General features: G+C 39.8%; 1 protein-coding gene and 1 non-coding gene across 2 annotated transcripts in view; both read right to left on the minus strand.

The window, feature by feature from the left end:
* Nucleotides 1-727: 727 nt before the first annotated feature.
* Maco1 (macoilin 1) overlaps nt 728-17,266 on the minus strand; it is a 50,235-nt gene continuing 33,696 nt past the window's right edge. The window contains exons 7-11 of the mRNA XM_020158762.2: nt 9,773-9,931; nt 8,205-8,387; nt 5,597-5,717; nt 3,056-3,230; nt 728-1,185 (exon numbers count right to left, since the gene is read on the minus strand). Of these exons, the coding sequence (XP_020014351.1) occupies nt 983-1,185; nt 3,056-3,230; nt 5,597-5,717; nt 8,205-8,387; nt 9,773-9,931 (841 nt within the window). The 3' untranslated portion in view covers nt 728-982. The remainder of the gene's footprint in view (nt 1,186-3,055; nt 3,231-5,596; nt 5,718-8,204; nt 8,388-9,772; nt 9,932-17,266) is intronic.
* On the minus strand, nt 16,830-16,961 carry LOC141425340 (small nucleolar RNA SNORA51). The gene has a single exon (XR_012450400.1). It is a non-coding gene; the product is annotated as a small nucleolar RNA SNORA51 (small nucleolar RNA).

The raw sequence follows: 17,266 nt of genomic DNA on the forward strand, positions 1-17,266 counted from the left end.
CAGTTAAATGAAATGAGGGGAGGAAAGAAAAAAAAAAAAGCTCGACCACAACTTTTACCAGACACCATTACAGTCTCTCATATACAACACCACCCAGCAGCCTCCTCAAGGTACTTGACTGGCGGCAAGCACGGAACACAGTGAAGTTTTCTGGAGAAGTAATGAAGAGGTGGCATGGTGGTAAGGAACAGCCCAGTTTCCCACCAGCTGTACAGCAGGATCCGCAGTGAGCTTGATACAGATTGAAGACAGATGATGGAAAAGGGGGAAATAGTTTAAAATGACCAAGTTTCCTCTTGAAATGTCTTTTCCCAAGGCACTGCGAAGAAGACTGCTACTCGCCATTTGCTAGGACTAAACACACCTGTGGGAACAGAAGTATTTCAAACACAACCCCCAGTACATTCTTACAGCTAGTCTTATCACTTAAGTCTCTCTTCAACTTAAATAATGCTCCTTGAATCTGCTTGGTCCTTGGAGGGGCGGATTTTGTTTTCTGTAAAATCGGTAATCATCTTTAATGCAGCTATGAGATCGAAGCTGTGTGAGGTTAACCCTTTCACTCTAAAAACTAAGCTTCCTTATCATCCCATGTGAATCCAATGTGCAGCTTTTGCTTCCTTATTTAAGAACAAAACAAAACAAAGGGCTGAAAAACAAAAACTATGCTTTTTTCTTTCTCTAAGAGGAAACTATGTAAGAATACATAAAAGGCAAAACTGGCTACTTGAAATCCAAGAATGGTTTTAATGTGTTGGCCAAAAAAAATAAACTTCAAAGTTCTGTGAGGTCGTCTAAAAATTTACAAGACAACTGATGGGCAGTTCTAATCAGACTTGGATGTTATCTCCCCCCCTTTTAAAAAATGACAACATATACAGTTCCACAAAATACAATATAAACTTTTTTTTTATCTTGACTGCCAAAGATGCTGTTTTTGGAGGCCTTCTAGTAACCAAATGGGCAATCTCAGAGCTGGACTTCATTTCTTCAAGGGCTGGTAGACAGAGGCATTGGGATCAAGTCCAGAGGGGCTGGTCTCCACAAATTTGGAAGAGTAGTGGGGAGAAACAGGGCTCAGGGGGCTGGTGGCAGCACTGTACGTTATGCTGGGCATGACGGCCATGACTTCGGCTATCTTCTGTTTTAGGTCCTTGATTTCCTGGTCTTTCTGAAGGACTTGCCCTGCAATATTAAAGACCCACTATTAGCAAAGAGGGAGGGCTCACCCAGCCCTCTTGGGCCAACCTGTGCAGACTCAGTTCAGCAGCAATAATTTCATGTTTGTTGGTTTATAAGAGCAGGCACAGTTTTCCTGTAAAGGGCCAAACAGTAAATATTTTGGGCATTACACTTTTTCAGAGTCCCCCCCCCAACCATGGAAACTGTAAAAACCATTCTTAGTTCATACTGGTACAAGAACAGGTAACAGGTCAGATTTGGCCTATGGGTGTTTACTGATCCTTGGCATAGAGGTAAAAAGTGATTGTGTCTTGTTCTGACTGGAGTAAAGAAGTCAATTTTCTAGGAACCCCATTTTGAAGGTGGCAGTCTCCTCCTGACAGCCTAAGAGGGGTGCTGGTTTTGAACTACAGCTCCACCTCCTTTCTGGGAGGATGGAGTGTCAGACCCAGAAACATAGAACCTCAGGACTGCTGCCCTGGGGGCAACTCTCAAGTGACCCAGATTACCTATCCCTGCTTCTTGGCACAATGTCCTTCCTTTGCTCAGTGCCCTGTGCAACTGGCTCACACTTAGGCAACATTAGCCCATTCAGCCTTCCCCGACACACCCTCCCTCCCTCACTGCACTTTTGCTTTCAGGTCCCATCAGCTTGGGCTGCTACAGGACCCCTTCCCCTTGTGTGCTTCTCTTGCTTTTCCTGCCTGGCGAGCTCTTAAGCTTTGTTTCTACTTCTTCAGCACAACTTTCCCCAATCCCCCTATCAAAATCATCTCCCCCACGAACTGTTTGAAAGATTTTTTCATATAAAATTCAGTAGTCTAGTTAATTAGCCTAATCAACTTCTTGAACAAAATTCAAATTCATTTTCCTCAGGTCCTGCTATGCCTCTGTTTAGAAGCCTTCTTTCCACAGCCACTCATGTCACTCAGAACCTGGCTGCTGCTATTCCTGCCCTGCCATGCAGGTTGCAGTGCCCCCTCTGTCACCCAGGGCTTTATGTGCACTTGCTGCTCTTTCCCCAAAGTGATTTATTTCCTCCAGCTTTTTACAGGAGCACTCACTCTCTTCCTCTAAGTCTCTGCTCTTCAAGGAATCTTTCATGAGTGCCATGTGACAAGGGCAGCTCTACACACTCATGCTCACACCCTCCTCGCCAACTGCTTTATTTTCATCACTGCACTTATTGTCATCGATATATTCTCCACTATCTTATTCATCATCTGTCCTTCCCAGGGCCGTATCCCTGATCCTCAGAGATTCTCAAGGAGCCTTGCACATAGTAGTCTGAGCGATCATCTGCCAAGTAAATGGTCTGTCCTCCAGATACTCCTCCCTCTGTCCAGCCAGAGCCAAGCAGCAGTGAAGGCATTAGGCCCTGCCTCACCTCCCAGCCTCTACCCACACTCTGTCTTCTGTGAGGAGGTCTCTTGACCCTCACCCCCACTAGGCTGCTTCTTCACTGGGCCAACCCCTTTTCAACATTCAGGCCCCAGTTCAGACATCAGTTCTCTGGGACATGGTCCTCTCTGACTCCCCAGACTAGTTCAGTCCCTGCCTCCCTCTGTTCCCAGTCACCATATGTGCTGCTATGCCAGCACCTTTTGATGACTCTGCAGTTCTCTATTTCTTCAGCAACACCATGAGCAACTTGAATATATAAACTCATGCTCTTTTCTGTTGCCTTGCACTTGACACTCATTTCAAAATGAATTAATGTGAGGATTCCTACATCTCAATGTTGGGCACTTATCAAACCATTTGAAGAGAATCCTGAAATGCCCTTTTGTTCAGAGCTCTAAGTAGAAGTCTGCTCTCTGCAGCCCTGTGCCTGCTCATTTCTGCCATCCCACCAAGCCCTCTGCTCTCCTACCCTGGGCAATCTCCAGCTGCCGCTTTGCGTCTCCCAGTGCGGAGAACAGGTCCAGTTTGATTCTTGTCTCTGCGCTTAGGCTGTTCTCCAGGTGCTGTGTTTTGTCTTGCATGGCGGAGAGAGCTGACATTAACACCTCGGTGTCTTTCTCATTTTCTTTATACTTCCGAAGCTCCTATCAATATCAGCAAAACAGTAATGTTACAAGGTAGTTTTGGCAGTGATGTCTATAAATTAGTCTAAAATCACAAATTAAAATCCACTATTCTTGCCCTGGCCACTAGAGCAGACAATCTTGGTGCTTCATGGGTTTAGACCTCACTCCTTATAGTTAGCAAGGGCCAACTATATTTATATAGTGATACACACATCCGAAAGCATTTATGAGTCATAGGTTGACTGTGTGGGGCATATGGCTAGATGATAATGCACTCTATCTCCAACCAGTCACTTTCTTGCGAGTACAATTTAGAACCACTGGTTAGCCATTTGTAAATGCTGCTCTAATGTTGTAGACAAACTTGCCAAAACTGTTCTCTCAACCTGCAATAAAAATTGTAAAAATGTTCATTATTTTGGCAGGGCAAACTGTAAAAAAGTCCATTTAAAACAGATGGTAATATAGCCAGTAGGTATATATTTGAATTTTTCTTTTAAGATATCCAGCTGGGGGCATGGCTAAAGTGGTAGAGCACCTGCCTAGCAAGCACAAAACCCTGAGTTCAAACCCCAGTACAGCCAAACAACAACAAGAGAGATATCCAAACTTACTATAGGGAATTTAGAAATACAGAAAAGTTCAAAGAAAGGTGAAAATTACCCATAATCTCAGCACTGAAAAATGTGATACATTTTCTTTTAGCTTTCTTTTTTGTGCATTTACATATCTTTTAGCATAACTAAATCAATACTATTTGTACAGTTTTAGACATAAGTCTTTAAAATATCAATGTAAACTCAACTATTATTTGAAAATTTAAAAAACATTTTTTTGAGACAGGGTCTTGCTTTGTAGCTCAGGCTGGCCTTGAACTTATTATGTAGCCGAGTCTGGTCTCAAACTTGTGATCCTCCTGCTGCCTCAGCCTCCTGAGTGCTGGGATTATAGGTGTATACCACCATGCCTGGCTGAAAATAAGAATTTTAATGGCTGTATGATATTCCTGAATGTATACATACATTTAAAACAGATGTCCTATTAAGATTTTTTTCTACTTTTTGCATTTTTATACCACTATACCAAACGTCTTTCAAGTCACTAAAAATGAATAATATCAATCATTGATGAGATCTTTAAATATTTACCTTATAGCTGGATTCCTAAAACAGGAAATATTTTAAAAGTACATGATCTTTTCCAGAAAGTTACATTTCTACTAGCAATGTATGAGGCCTATTTTGTAGCATCTTCACCAAGACTGATATCATTTAAAAAATCTTTGGTCAAAATCACAGGAGAAAAATGATTTTTGATTTTAATCTACATGTCTTTGATGATTAATGAAAACATATTCTTCTCAGTCATTTGTATTTCCTCTGTGAATTATCTGTTCACATCCTTTGCCTCTTTCTCTGCGTATCTGAGCACTTAGCAATTTTTATGAGCTATTTCTATACTAAGAGTATTATTTATAGTTGTTGAATATCTGTACCTTCCCTGTATTTTTTTCATTTGTGATCTCTTACATTGCTTTTATGCTTAGAAAGTCTTTCCCTGTCTCAAGATCAAATAAATACAACTGCATTTTCACCTCTTAAAAAAAAACAAATAAACAAAAAAACTGTTTTCTCTTTCTGCGTTCAACCCTTGATCTAGAATTCCTTTTTGTGCATTATGAGGTGAACTTCTAATTTTACTTTCCCCAGCTGTCATCCTTTAACTGACTCACCCTCACCTTTTCCATCTATTCTGATGCCACCTTTATTGTACACTTCAGATTTTGTCTCAAGTTGTCCATTTTACTGTACTGACTGATAGTAATTTCTTACCAGTTCTACACAATTAAAGTTACTGTAACTTTACAATGTATGACATTAATTTAAATGTCACTTTGAAGAACTGATGCCAAATACTTGGTTAAGGTGCAGATGGCCCCAAACTGGCTAGGTCCACAGTCCTGGCACCTTTCCTCTTCACGTACTGCTCAGAACCACAATTTGCAAGGCTCAGAGCAATCCAGGAGTGTCAGTTCTCTGACAGTGAACACAGGGGTAAGACTAAGGAGAAAGATGTAAGTTCCAAAGGATGCTGAACTATAGCCTGAAGAAATTAAATGAATCTCCAGTAAGCCAAATCCTGGTGTGAAACATGGCAAGGGCTTGTCAACATTTCTGACTTGTATTACAATCTGACCATGTTAAGGAAGACTTGAATGAGCTGGACAAGGTTAAAGCTTTTGATCTTTTTGTCACATACAGATTTTTAGATGTGATGAGGTTTGGTCAGTATTAAAGGGCACTCTCTCCGCACTGAAGCACAGAGCATGAATCTAAGCTGAGAGAAGAAATCAAGTAGGAGAGGAGCCTTCTGTGCCCTATTACCTGGACCTTCAGCTCCAGCTCTCTGATCTGGTCCTCTTTCACCTTCATGTCCATTGTGAGCTTCTTGCCCTCTGCTTCCAGCTCTCTGATCCGATTCCGTAAGGTTTCGGTGCACTCTCCCCTTTTGGGAATGGAAGAGAGGAAATAAAGGGATTTAAGAGACTATGGGTTTATCCAGTCTGTATCTGTGAGGGATTGGTTTCCAAGACCCCATGGATGCCAAATCTAGATGGGCTCAAGTTCCTTACATAAAATAGTGCAGTTTTTTATAACCTATAGACATCCTCCCATATAAAGCTATGTAAAACAGCTGTTATATTGTACTATTGAGGAAATAATGGCAAGAGCAAAAAGTCTGTACATATTCAATACAGACATAATTTATTTTTCAAATATTTTCTAACTGTAGTTGACTGAATTTATTAAGTGGAACATGTAGATACCAAGGGTTGACTATACTTATTTTGTAGGACTGGTATTTTTCCTATATTCCAAGGCTTGTCAGGTTTTTACTTTTGGCTCAATATGTTCATCCTCTCTATTCTTTGATAATTTCAACAATAATTGAAAATAATTACCATTAATTGATTGTCTGTATGAATCAGGCCCTAAGTTAGGTATTTTACTCATACTACCATCAGTCTTTTTAACAACGAGCGGTACCTAATCCTGTTTTCCAGATGAGAGAACTGAGGCCATATATACATATAATAGTAATTCAAGGTCTCCTAACTTTTAGGTCACAGAACTGGGATAAGAACTGAGGTTTTCTAGCATGCTTCCCTTCAGGCCATGGTGATTTGAGACAATGCACACAACATGGAACAGGCAGAACTAAACAGGTACTGCCTCCAGCAGGGGGTGACTGACTTTTAAAAAAAAGCCCTTATTTTCTCATTTTCGAGGGTCTATGCATTGAGAATTTCACTTTTCTTTAGTTATGAAGCTGTTGCTGGCCTGGGGCAAACAGAAAGGAGCAGCATTATACAGCTGTGCAAGGGCCACAATAAGGATGAGCTAAATCTGAGAATGGCTGTGGTCAGTCCAACATTTCAACTGTGGAACTGTTTACTGCCAAGGTTCCAGTAACAGCTTGATGAATAAAGTATGTGTCCTCTGTTTACCAAAGGACGGTCCAGTGAGAGATTTAAGAGTAAAAACAGGTTAACATTAGTGATGGTCAACAAGGACCCTCCAGGGATGAGACCAAAACAAGTAAGCTCAACTGGAAGCAAATGGTCATAGGGCAGATAGAGAACCTAATTCTCAGACATGGGAGACTCTAAATGTTATGGTTAAAGAATTGCCAAATCCTCCTCAGTGGAGTGATCAGGCCACAGTGGAGCCATTCAGGATACAGAACCTCCTACAAGTGCAAGTGCTTCAAAAACGTTTATACATCTTCCAACAAACAACCTCATGTTGGAGGCAGGCTAGTCACGGGCTAGTCACTGTGAGTCTTAAATAGATGCATGTGTGCCATGCAGGCTCACACACCTGCAGTCTAGAGTCTGTGGGTCGAAAAATGCTCATGGGGGAGAAAGAGTTCTCACTACTCACTGTTATTTCCTAAAGGGTGAAATGATTATTCGCTAATTGTTCTACAAATGCCAGAATCCCAAAGAAGGCTATCAGCATGGCAGAGGTTGGCAGGTTGGTGAGTAAATTACTTGTTTAATATACTGAGGGAAAATTCAAGGAAGAATTATAGTTGAATCACACCATGTAGATATAAATTAGGACAAAAATTTTAAGGGAAATAATTTATCCTCACTCTGCATCTGCAAACCCAACCATGTAAATGGACATCACTAATCAAAAAACAAACAAAAAGAAGGTAAAGTAGAAGCAAAAAGACGGGGGGAGGGGGGGCCTCGTCAACATCTTCTCTCCTTATTAGAAGTCAGGTGGCAGTTATAGATCAGTTTTTGGAATACCTGCATATAAGTCACTTCCCCAGTCTTCCTGACTCCACAGATTTAATGGTATCTAATGAGACTTTTGCTGTCCCTTTTCTTCTTCTCATCTGACACTTTACTGATAACCCAACACACATGAGCAGCTAGTCCACAATGTTTTACCAAGGTTTTCCCTTTCTTCCATTTTAGATTAAAAACTCAGTAAAACCTCTATCTAAGAAGGGAGAGCAATGATAAGTCCTATAAAGGGAACAAAACTGCAGATGGAATCTCTCAAAGCATTTAGTGATCACTAGTCTTACCAAAAGTGATTGATCTGTTAAGCAGCACTTGGTGTTATCGTTCCCTCACCCCACTCTGCAAGTGAGGGTGCAGAAGGATGAGGTTATTATGAGACAGTGCAAGCAGGCACAGATGAAGTTGAAACAAGTTAAATAAAACAGTACTTAAAAGCAATCCATCAGGGTTGGGGGTGTAGCTCAGTGACTGTGCTTGCTTAGGATGCATGAGGCCCTGAGTTTGATTTTTAGCATTGCATGAAACAAACACAAACACAAACACAAACACAAACACAATCTATCCATGCATGGCTATTGTGTGTCCAGTCCTGCCTATGGCATCAAATTCATATGTTTGTCTTGGGACCAGGGAAGCCAACCTTGAATTAACACTCAGGTGACATGACATACCTAGATGCAGCAGCAAATGCAACAGCCCGGGCAGCAGTGGCTTCTTCTAACTTCTTCCTTTTTTTCTCTTCCATTAACTGTTTTTCTACAAAACTTCGGGCTTCCTGCTCAGCTTTTAGCTTTTTTTCCAACTGGCTGATATTCTGCTTGTCTTTTTGTTTCATTTGGACAGCATTATGTAACCTATATGGAAACAATTGTCATATATAATCTTACAATTAAAAATACCCCCTCTAAACCTTGAGAAACATGGCTGCTGCTTCTTCTTTTAAAAAAAAATTTTTTTTTTTGTGGTACTGGGGTTTGAACTCAGGGCTTCACACCTGCTGGGCAGGTGCTTTACCATATCAGCCACTATGCCAGCCCCTTAAAATCATTTTAAGGCGAAGTAAACAGGAGGTATGAACAGCAAATCATAAGTATCAACTTCCAGTTGCCTTGGGAAAACACATGGCCACTACTATTTAATAATTCCTAACTACCAATAAGCAAGCTGTCTCATAAGACCCAGAATCGGACCTACACTCTGCTGTTAAGATAAGAGACCTACTGCAGATAATCTAGCATATACGATATAAGAAGTTTCTATCAGATGGCAAGATATTTGTAGAACTAATTCTAGTGACCTATGGCACCCAGAAAGAACTTAGGTGTGACCAAAGAACCACTGATAGGACTAGTCTCACTGAAAGTGAAATAAATAGAGGTTATAGGGGAAGGGAGACCTTTGTTTTTGTGAATACAGCCATGCTGCAGTTTTTCCTTTCCAGTTTTGAGATGTTTCCTCAATGTCCCCATATCTAACTCTTACGACTGTAAGTCACCCAAAACTTTACATGTCAATGTGAGGTGAATTTTACCAGCACGTCCCCTAGGGATCAATGCTAGAACCACCACAAATTTTGGTTAGAAGCAATAGGGAATTTTTTTTTTTTGCCTATAATGCACTAGCTTTGGGTTAACATTTGTCCAAAATGTGTGACTCTTCTTTTAATGGGGGAAAGCCCTGAGCCTATAATAGTAATCACTGTGACAGACAAACATTGCTTAGAGATTAAAAAAAGGACAGTTCCACATTGAATAAACAAGCAATTCCAGAATGAATTAATAGAAAGCTTAAAAGAATTCACCCAAAAGAGCTGCTTTTTGCCTGCCTCTTCAAATAAAACTAAAGTTCAATGTCAGTTTTTAGTTTTGGGAATCAAAGAAAATATAGTCTGATCCTCTGAAAATTTTCCCTCAAAGGAACAAGATTTTCAAATTGTAGCAAAACTACTTATCAATCAATTTTACTTATATAATCACAAAGCTCAATAACTATTTTAAGTTGTTAAATAATAAGTTAGTAAAAGAGAGAAGACAAAATAGTATTATTAATAAACTGTTTTGTTGCAATGAAGTTTTTATAGATTTTATAAAACATGTTGAATATCTGATATTTTAAACATTTTATTTTAAAACTTCTCTGCTAAGTTCCTTTGTCACCATGAATCTTGTGCTCCAACCCTGGAAACAAGACCCAGCAAGGCCACGAGGCTGGATGCCAAAAGCCTGCAAGGTACACATACTTGTTTTGCAGCAGCTCGTTCTCTTGCCGGAGCTGGCCCATTTCTGAGCGGATCCCTCGTTCAGTGCTTGAGAGGGAGCTGATCTGACTGCGGAGCTCTTGTTCCACCTGCCTGCTGGCTTGCAGGTCAGCCTTCAACTTTTTAATGTCTTGTTCCAGCCTACGAGAAGGAGAAAGGCAGCATTTTCACCTGGGAGAGGGCACCCACAGGGGCTTTGGTGAGGAACCCTCTATGAGGGATGCTGGACTGTTAGGTGGATAGCAGAGGGCCCCACTGCACCCTTGTCTGCAATCTGCCTGGTTTTATTGTTCACAATTCTTCCCGCTAGGGATAACTATTTTTTTTTTTTGGCAGTACTTGGACTTGAACTCAGGACCTTCACCCTGAGCCACTCTACCAGCCCTATTTTTGTGAAGGGTTTTTCAAGACAGGGTCTTGCAAACTATTTGCCCAGACTGGCTTTAAACAATGATCCTCCTGATCGCTGTCTCCTGAGTATCTAGGATTATAGGTGTGAGCCACTGGTGGCTGGCTAGGGATAACTTTTGATGTCCCCCAAATGTCTGTGACACTGACAGGTGAAGTTGAAAGTAAAGAAGGAGGGAACAGCAGGGTAATTAAGGTCCCTTCCCCACTGATGACTTTTCCATCCCCCAGCAAAGGGGTCTGTTAAAGCAATTAGCTTATGACCTCCTACTTATTGCTTTGAAATACTTTAGATAGATCAGACTCTACCGTCCTTCCCACCATGGACCTAGAAGAAAACAGTATCTGTGTCAACTGCCTGAAATTGCTAGCCGCCTCCTAAATAACGTTCTCACTTTTGGTGGTCATGGCAGAAGACTTCATTAGACTCAACAACAACAGGGAAAAGAACAAGTTACATGCTCTAGAAACTGTAAGAAAATTGTTTCTGAACTTAAGCCTATCTTACTCTGCAATCTCACTCCTTGCTACATCTATTTCCTTTAATACAGAATTGTTTCATTTTAAGTGATGTGTACTAGGGACCTATATATGCACAGGTAGTAAAGGGTCAATAAAATTTTAAACCAAGTCCTTTTCTTCATGGGAAGGCTTTGCAATTTCACTAGAAGACAAGAAATAGGTAATTAAAATGATTAAACAATAACACCAAGAAGGCTATGAATAAATACACACTAGGGAGGAATAATAAGAGTTACTACTTAATGAGAACTGGTGTCCCTGACACTGTTCTATAGCTTCCAATGGTATGAACTCATTTAACTGGCATGGCCACAGGCCAACTACAATCATTATTCCCATTTTCTAGGTGAAGAAATCTAGGCTGGGAAAATCTTGCAGCCCAAGATATCCCAGGTAGTATCCCGCAGCCCATTTTCTTCCCCACTAGGCCAAACTAGCTGCTTCATTCATGGCATGGGATAGGCAGACGTGCTTCCTGCACTCTGTGGAAAAGAGACTGGGAAAAGAGGCTAGGAATAGACTTGGCCCTGAAGGTTGGATAGGATTTGGAGAAGTAGAAGGGTAGGAAGGGTTATTCTAAATGTGACAGGGACAAGAGGCATGCTTGAAAGCTCAAAGGCAGGGATGGTCACAATATTTGGGAACAAGCTCTCAGTCTGGCCTCTGAGGAAGTACCACCACAAATCCTGCCCCCCGCTCCCCCTGCAAAACCCCCCCCCAAAAAACAAAACCAAGGTTTTAGGGCTGAAGTTGTGGCTCAAGAAGTAGAAAGCTTGCTTTGCAAAGTGGAAACCCTGAGTTCAAACCCCAATCCCACAAAAACAAACAAACAAAACACACAGGTAGGTAAACATCAATTTATTGTGATGAATTTTTGTGTGTGTGTGCTGAGTTATTGAACATAGGGACTCACACATGCTAAGCACATGCTCTACCACTGAGCTACATCCATAGCCCCTGATGAAACTCTTGTGCATGTCACTAATCCAGCATCCAACAGAACCAAGATTTCTGGAGGGCAACAACAATCTCTCTTTGGAACTGTCAGCTCCATAAAGTCCTTATGGATATGTTTTATTAAGCACTAAATCCCCATGGCCTACCACAGAGAATGCTTAATGTTGTACGAGCTCCCCTAGAAAACCAAAGAGCAGCTTTATTCCCCTAGCTACCATAGATAGCTTAAAATCTCAAAACCCCAGTCATGAAACACTGAAGGTCATCTTACAGGTGCAGTTACCAGTCCCCTGTCCAGTGACTGGGAGCATGGCCTAGAAACCTTGTGTTCTAGAAGCCCTGCCGGGTTTCCTGACATGGCTCACTCCCCTGGGAAAGATCACAAGTTGACATCACGCCACATTTTCCCTATTGACAGGGTTATTCCAGTTCATTGTAATCTCACAACTGCTCCAAACAATTACAGACTGGCATTTATACCATTGCCACACTGTCCCTTATTCGCCTGCAGTAACCCAAGGGATGTATTTCAATTCAAGTCAATGCTGTCAGGTTTATTAGGTAATTTATTTTCTTGAGTTGTCAATTTCACAGTCAATGGGTTGCATTTTTGGTAGAAAAGGTGAGGTTTTTTTTTTTCTTAACATGGTTTAGTAAAGGGATCTGGCATCAGAGGTCTAAACTCAGCTCTGATGCCAATTCTGTGACCCTGAGCAAGACATGCACCCTTTCAGGCCTAAGTTTCCTCATCTGTAGGTGCCAATCTCTGAAACTGCTCTTCATAGGTATAGGATTTCAAGGCCTGACACACTTACAGATGGCTGTGCACTTCTTCAGTCTACAACCTCAGCTGTGCCACATGTGGATGCAGAGAAATTGCCTGCCCTCCACAGCAAAACAGGGCCACAGTTGGGAATGAAAGCAAACCATAATCTGCAGAGGCTAGATGTCAGTAAGTGAGTTATTGCTTTCTTTCATCTTCAAATCTTTAAAAGTCTATCTTCTTACTACCAAAATGTTAGAACAAAAATGTTTATTCTAAGCAAAATTTAGAGTTCCTTGAAAATTTTAAAAATTCAAAGAGCTATTGAGACCAAAATGTGTAAAACATTACTTCTGGAGACCACAGAACACAACGATACGCCTTAAAGTCTATGAAAATGCTGTTGCAGATAAATACCACCACTAGACAGCAATAATAAAAGGAAGGTTACAAGAATATGTTCACTTGGCAAAAATTCGTAAGTTACACACTTCAAGTGTATACTGCTGTGTATGTGTTATACCACAATAAGAAATGGATTTTTTAAAAATAAATAATTTACTCTCATAAGACATAGAACTAAAATGCTTCAGGATTTTCCTAAATGCTACCATCAACTTTGTCACATTCTAAATTACTGTTTTTAAAACTGCTGCAGCAAATCTGTGAGTTAGCAAATCTGGTAACTGAACCTTTTAAGATGCAGCTTCACAAACATTCATCTACAGGAACACTGCCTAATCACATATAAGATAACTTACAGTACTACCTGGTAAAATTCTCACAGTCACAATTTCATGGGCAATTTCTCACTGCCTCTTTACAGAAAGCATTAAGTTAATCTTGACAGCACATTGTATGTTTTAATCTTTACTAAGGTAGGTGGAAAAATGATTTACAACCTCATATTAGATTTATCTGTTTTTATTGCAAGAATGATATCCAGTCAGTATCTAAAATAGGATACAAAAAGTTTAAATATGTGAGTAACTCATAATCCTCTCATCTAGACAGAGCCACTTGGTGGCTACTTGCATTTGGTGTACTTCTCCTCTGCATGTCTTTTTCTATTTTTTCAGATATGTAAATATATTTCATGTTGGTGGCAGACTACCATATATACAGATTGTGTATTATAACCACATTGTCACACTAATCAAACATTTCCGTGAACAATTGCTATAAAATATTCCATCATATGCATGTTCTATACAATCCTGTTTCCTAAGACAGGGTTCAAACCTAAGTCTTTTCCTATACAATTAAATACTGATCAGTCACATAATAGCTTGCCTTCTTGAGTAGGATTAAGGAGAAGATAGGATCGGGGGAATAGTTAAGGTTTGGGGTGAGTAAGAGAGATCCTTACTTTGACAAATCTGCTTCAGGTCAGCTTGGCCATCTACTTGGGGACCCAAGGAAATGCTGCTGTAGATGGGTCCCAACTCCTTCCTGTGAGGTAGATAATGTGCTGGGTTCAGAGGGAGCTTCACAGCTTCCCTAGATGTTGAGTGGTATCTTTTCAAATTATCAGCACAGGGAAATGGTTTAGTGTAAAACTTGAAGCACTAACAGTGAGGGCTTTAGGGTCCCATGAGGAGAAGGAGTTTTGGATACCTCATGTACCTGGATCTTGAAGAGTGGGTGAGATAGAAATATAGAGGTCTCTTCTTCCAGAATGGGTCGTGTAATTAAAGGCAGTCTGGCAGCAAGGAGTGGATCATTTTGTTCTGGTGTTTAATTTCCTGCATATGTATCTATCTTATTTCTAAGAAGACTTCAAGTTCCTTGAAGCCAGGAACTGTGCTATAAAATTAGAAACAGGGACTGTATTTCTAAAATTTCTTCCAATCCTTATAGAGCATGCCAATAATCTTCACCCTGTGTCTATCTCCCCAGTGCTCAAAATAGAACAGGGCTGGTGTTATGACATAGGAGGCTCTGCAAACAACCTATCTAAAGAGGGCTTTCCAATTTTTAATTTAAATAAAATTTAATTGAGTGACTGAACCTACACATTTACTGAGTATTTAACATTGCTGAGACGGACAAGACAGACCTACTGTACATGTAGGTCCTCACGCTTTCTTAATCATTAACTTTGAAGAATCTTCCCAAGAATTTAAATCCTAGAAGAGTGCTAATGTAAAGGTTTTATCAGTCTTTAGTCTCAGGCTCAGCAGATTAAACCCAGGACTCTGGTTCTAGGATATGGGCACAAGAAGTCTGTTGTATGGTGTGCTCTATCAGTATCTTAAGTGTAGAGGCTCTCTGGGGAATTGCATAAACCAAGAGGGATAAGATTGGGAGCCAGCCAGTCCTGGTAATTAGTACTGTGAAATGCTCATTTATAGCCAGTTGTCTTTTTTTTAAGCTTCCAGTTCCATGGTAAAACCAGGCTTAAGTATTTTAGAATCTCTCACCTACTCATGAAGTGTTTCTTATCTTGATCCTGTGACCAACAGTTAAGGGTTAAGGGTTAAGACTTCTTACAGTCTAAATCCAGCCCGAAACCCACCTCTTTGTTCAGACTCACTCTTGCTGCTGCTGAGCAGAAAATAGCAGAGATTTATGTCTTAGTCATAACTCCAGTCATATAGCTCTGTAGCTCCATTCACTTTTACAGTTCAAAATGTAGTACTGACTTTGAGGTTTTTCATTTTTTATTTTTCCTGTTAGGTTTACTTGGGAACTTTTGGTAGTTTAAACTCTTTAACCTTTTCCTTGCTGTATATGAGGAAAGCTAAAGCTGTTAGTAACTTCTTAATCTATGAATACTAACACAGATTTTCATGATGTGAATACCCTTTCTAATCAGTATTTGCTTTATGGTTCTATATATTTGGTAACGATCACTTAATATTTTTCATATTTTAAATAAAACCACAATTATTTATACAAAAGAAATGTGTTCCTGGGCAAATCTTTTAAGGACAGCAGTCAAAGTAAACTGCAAAAGGTTTTTACATCATTTCTATATGTATTTGACATATAGATCAATATCTGTACAAATTTAATCTTTTATATTCTGGCAATGTGTGATCATTGAGAAAATATTTGAAATTTTCTTATGAAATATATATACCGGCATGAAAAATTCCTTCAGGGAAATTTTATGTTCCTTTCAATTTTTACCAAATTGCAAATTTTTAGCATGGATGTGAAAGACATTAAAATTCTAACTTTGTGTACAAAATGAAAATAATTCACTAAATTTGCCCTTTTTTTTTACACAAAATAAAACAAATAATGTCTGAAGGAGATAGGGTAAATGGGTATCCGCTTATGAAAAAGGCAGGTGCATGTGAGAATGTATGAAGAACAACTGCTTCATCTTGCTAAGTACCTAATGGCATTGGGATTCCCCTGGTATACGTTACTCATATAAGACAAGACTTGTAGTGGGACCACACAGCTGAAATTTGTGCTCATAAATCAAAGCTCTGTCCCCAAAGAAATACCCATCACCCTCTTGTACCAACCTCCCCTCTGACTCCCAGGTCATTCACACTATCAGGCCAAGTAGCAAGGGTCACCCACAGCAAGGTGGATCAACACTGGCTTGAAGTGAGGCCTACACTGACTTGAACTGCTCCAGCATATTCTACAAACCACAGCTTTGGAAATACCAAAATGAAGCTGCCTCAGGTCTCACTATGGTGATTATAATTGCTTACCAGGTACAAGTATCCAAAAACAGACAACAGACTGATGACCTGATTATTAGGTTAAACCCATGTTATAAAGCACCTTATGTCTCTACTCCAGTCTGTTAGACATGGAAGGCAAACATAATAATTTCCCTCAAGGAATACAGAGAGACAGAAAAAAGAATTCTAGAGACTTTCACACAACGGTTTTTCAGGGAAATAAGACTTTTTAAGCTCTTTAAGAATAAAGTTATAAGTACCAACAACTAGAATTTTTCATAAGGTCCTTAAAAGAATGTGTATTAGATTTGGTAGTTTGTATCTTTTAAAATGTTCGTATCTGTTGATGTAGCAGTTGGAGATGCACATAAAGATGCACTTGAGTATTCAACAGAAGAATGGCTAAATAAGCTATTATTTATTCATGTATCTGATTGCCATTCAAATTAAATCATTAAAAACTTACTGAAGGAGAATATTCAATACTATGGGAGAATGTTCATGATACAGTTAGTAAAAAACACAAGTTACAAGACATCTTATATATATTTTCATAAACGTGTATATGGATATATACAGCTGAACTCAGTTTTGTTAAAACATTATACACAAGGGAAAAATTCTGAAAAGATATATACATACATATAGGGGTCACCTCTTCATCTTCAAAATCAGACATAATAAATATGCAAATATCTGTTAACATTTTCATTATCATTTTATTTATTTTTCTCCTACCCCATGTCTCTCCATTCACAATACAGATCAGGCCCAGGGCCTGGGCTGAGGTGTATATGGGGTAGATTTACTTTGCCTTCTCTTTCTATACAGTCAGTATAAGAACACAGCCTGTGGTAAGCACTAGGAGGCTGAAGAAAGTCACTTTAAAAGAGGAGGCTGTTAACCTGCTTTCTATAGCTGCTGAGTGTTCCCTATTACTCTTGGATCTGCCCATGTCACAGGCCAGTTTCAGAAAGCCTTAGGGAAACCCACCTCTTAGTTCAAAACCTATTTAGGTCACTCCAAAGAAGGGGAAGTCAACTTTCTGAAGCAGGGAATGCTTCAGGTTCTAAATCTATGCCAACTACTTGTTATTCATCAGTTTCTACCAAAACAATCATTTTTCAAACTCTAGAGTCTAGAGCTACAGCTTCTCATCTGTTATGGCTCTCTATG

Source organism: Castor canadensis, chromosome 7 (assembly GCF_047511655.1).
Source record: "Castor canadensis chromosome 7, mCasCan1.hap1v2, whole genome shotgun sequence".
Taxonomy (NCBI): domain Eukaryota; kingdom Metazoa; phylum Chordata; class Mammalia; order Rodentia; family Castoridae; genus Castor; species Castor canadensis.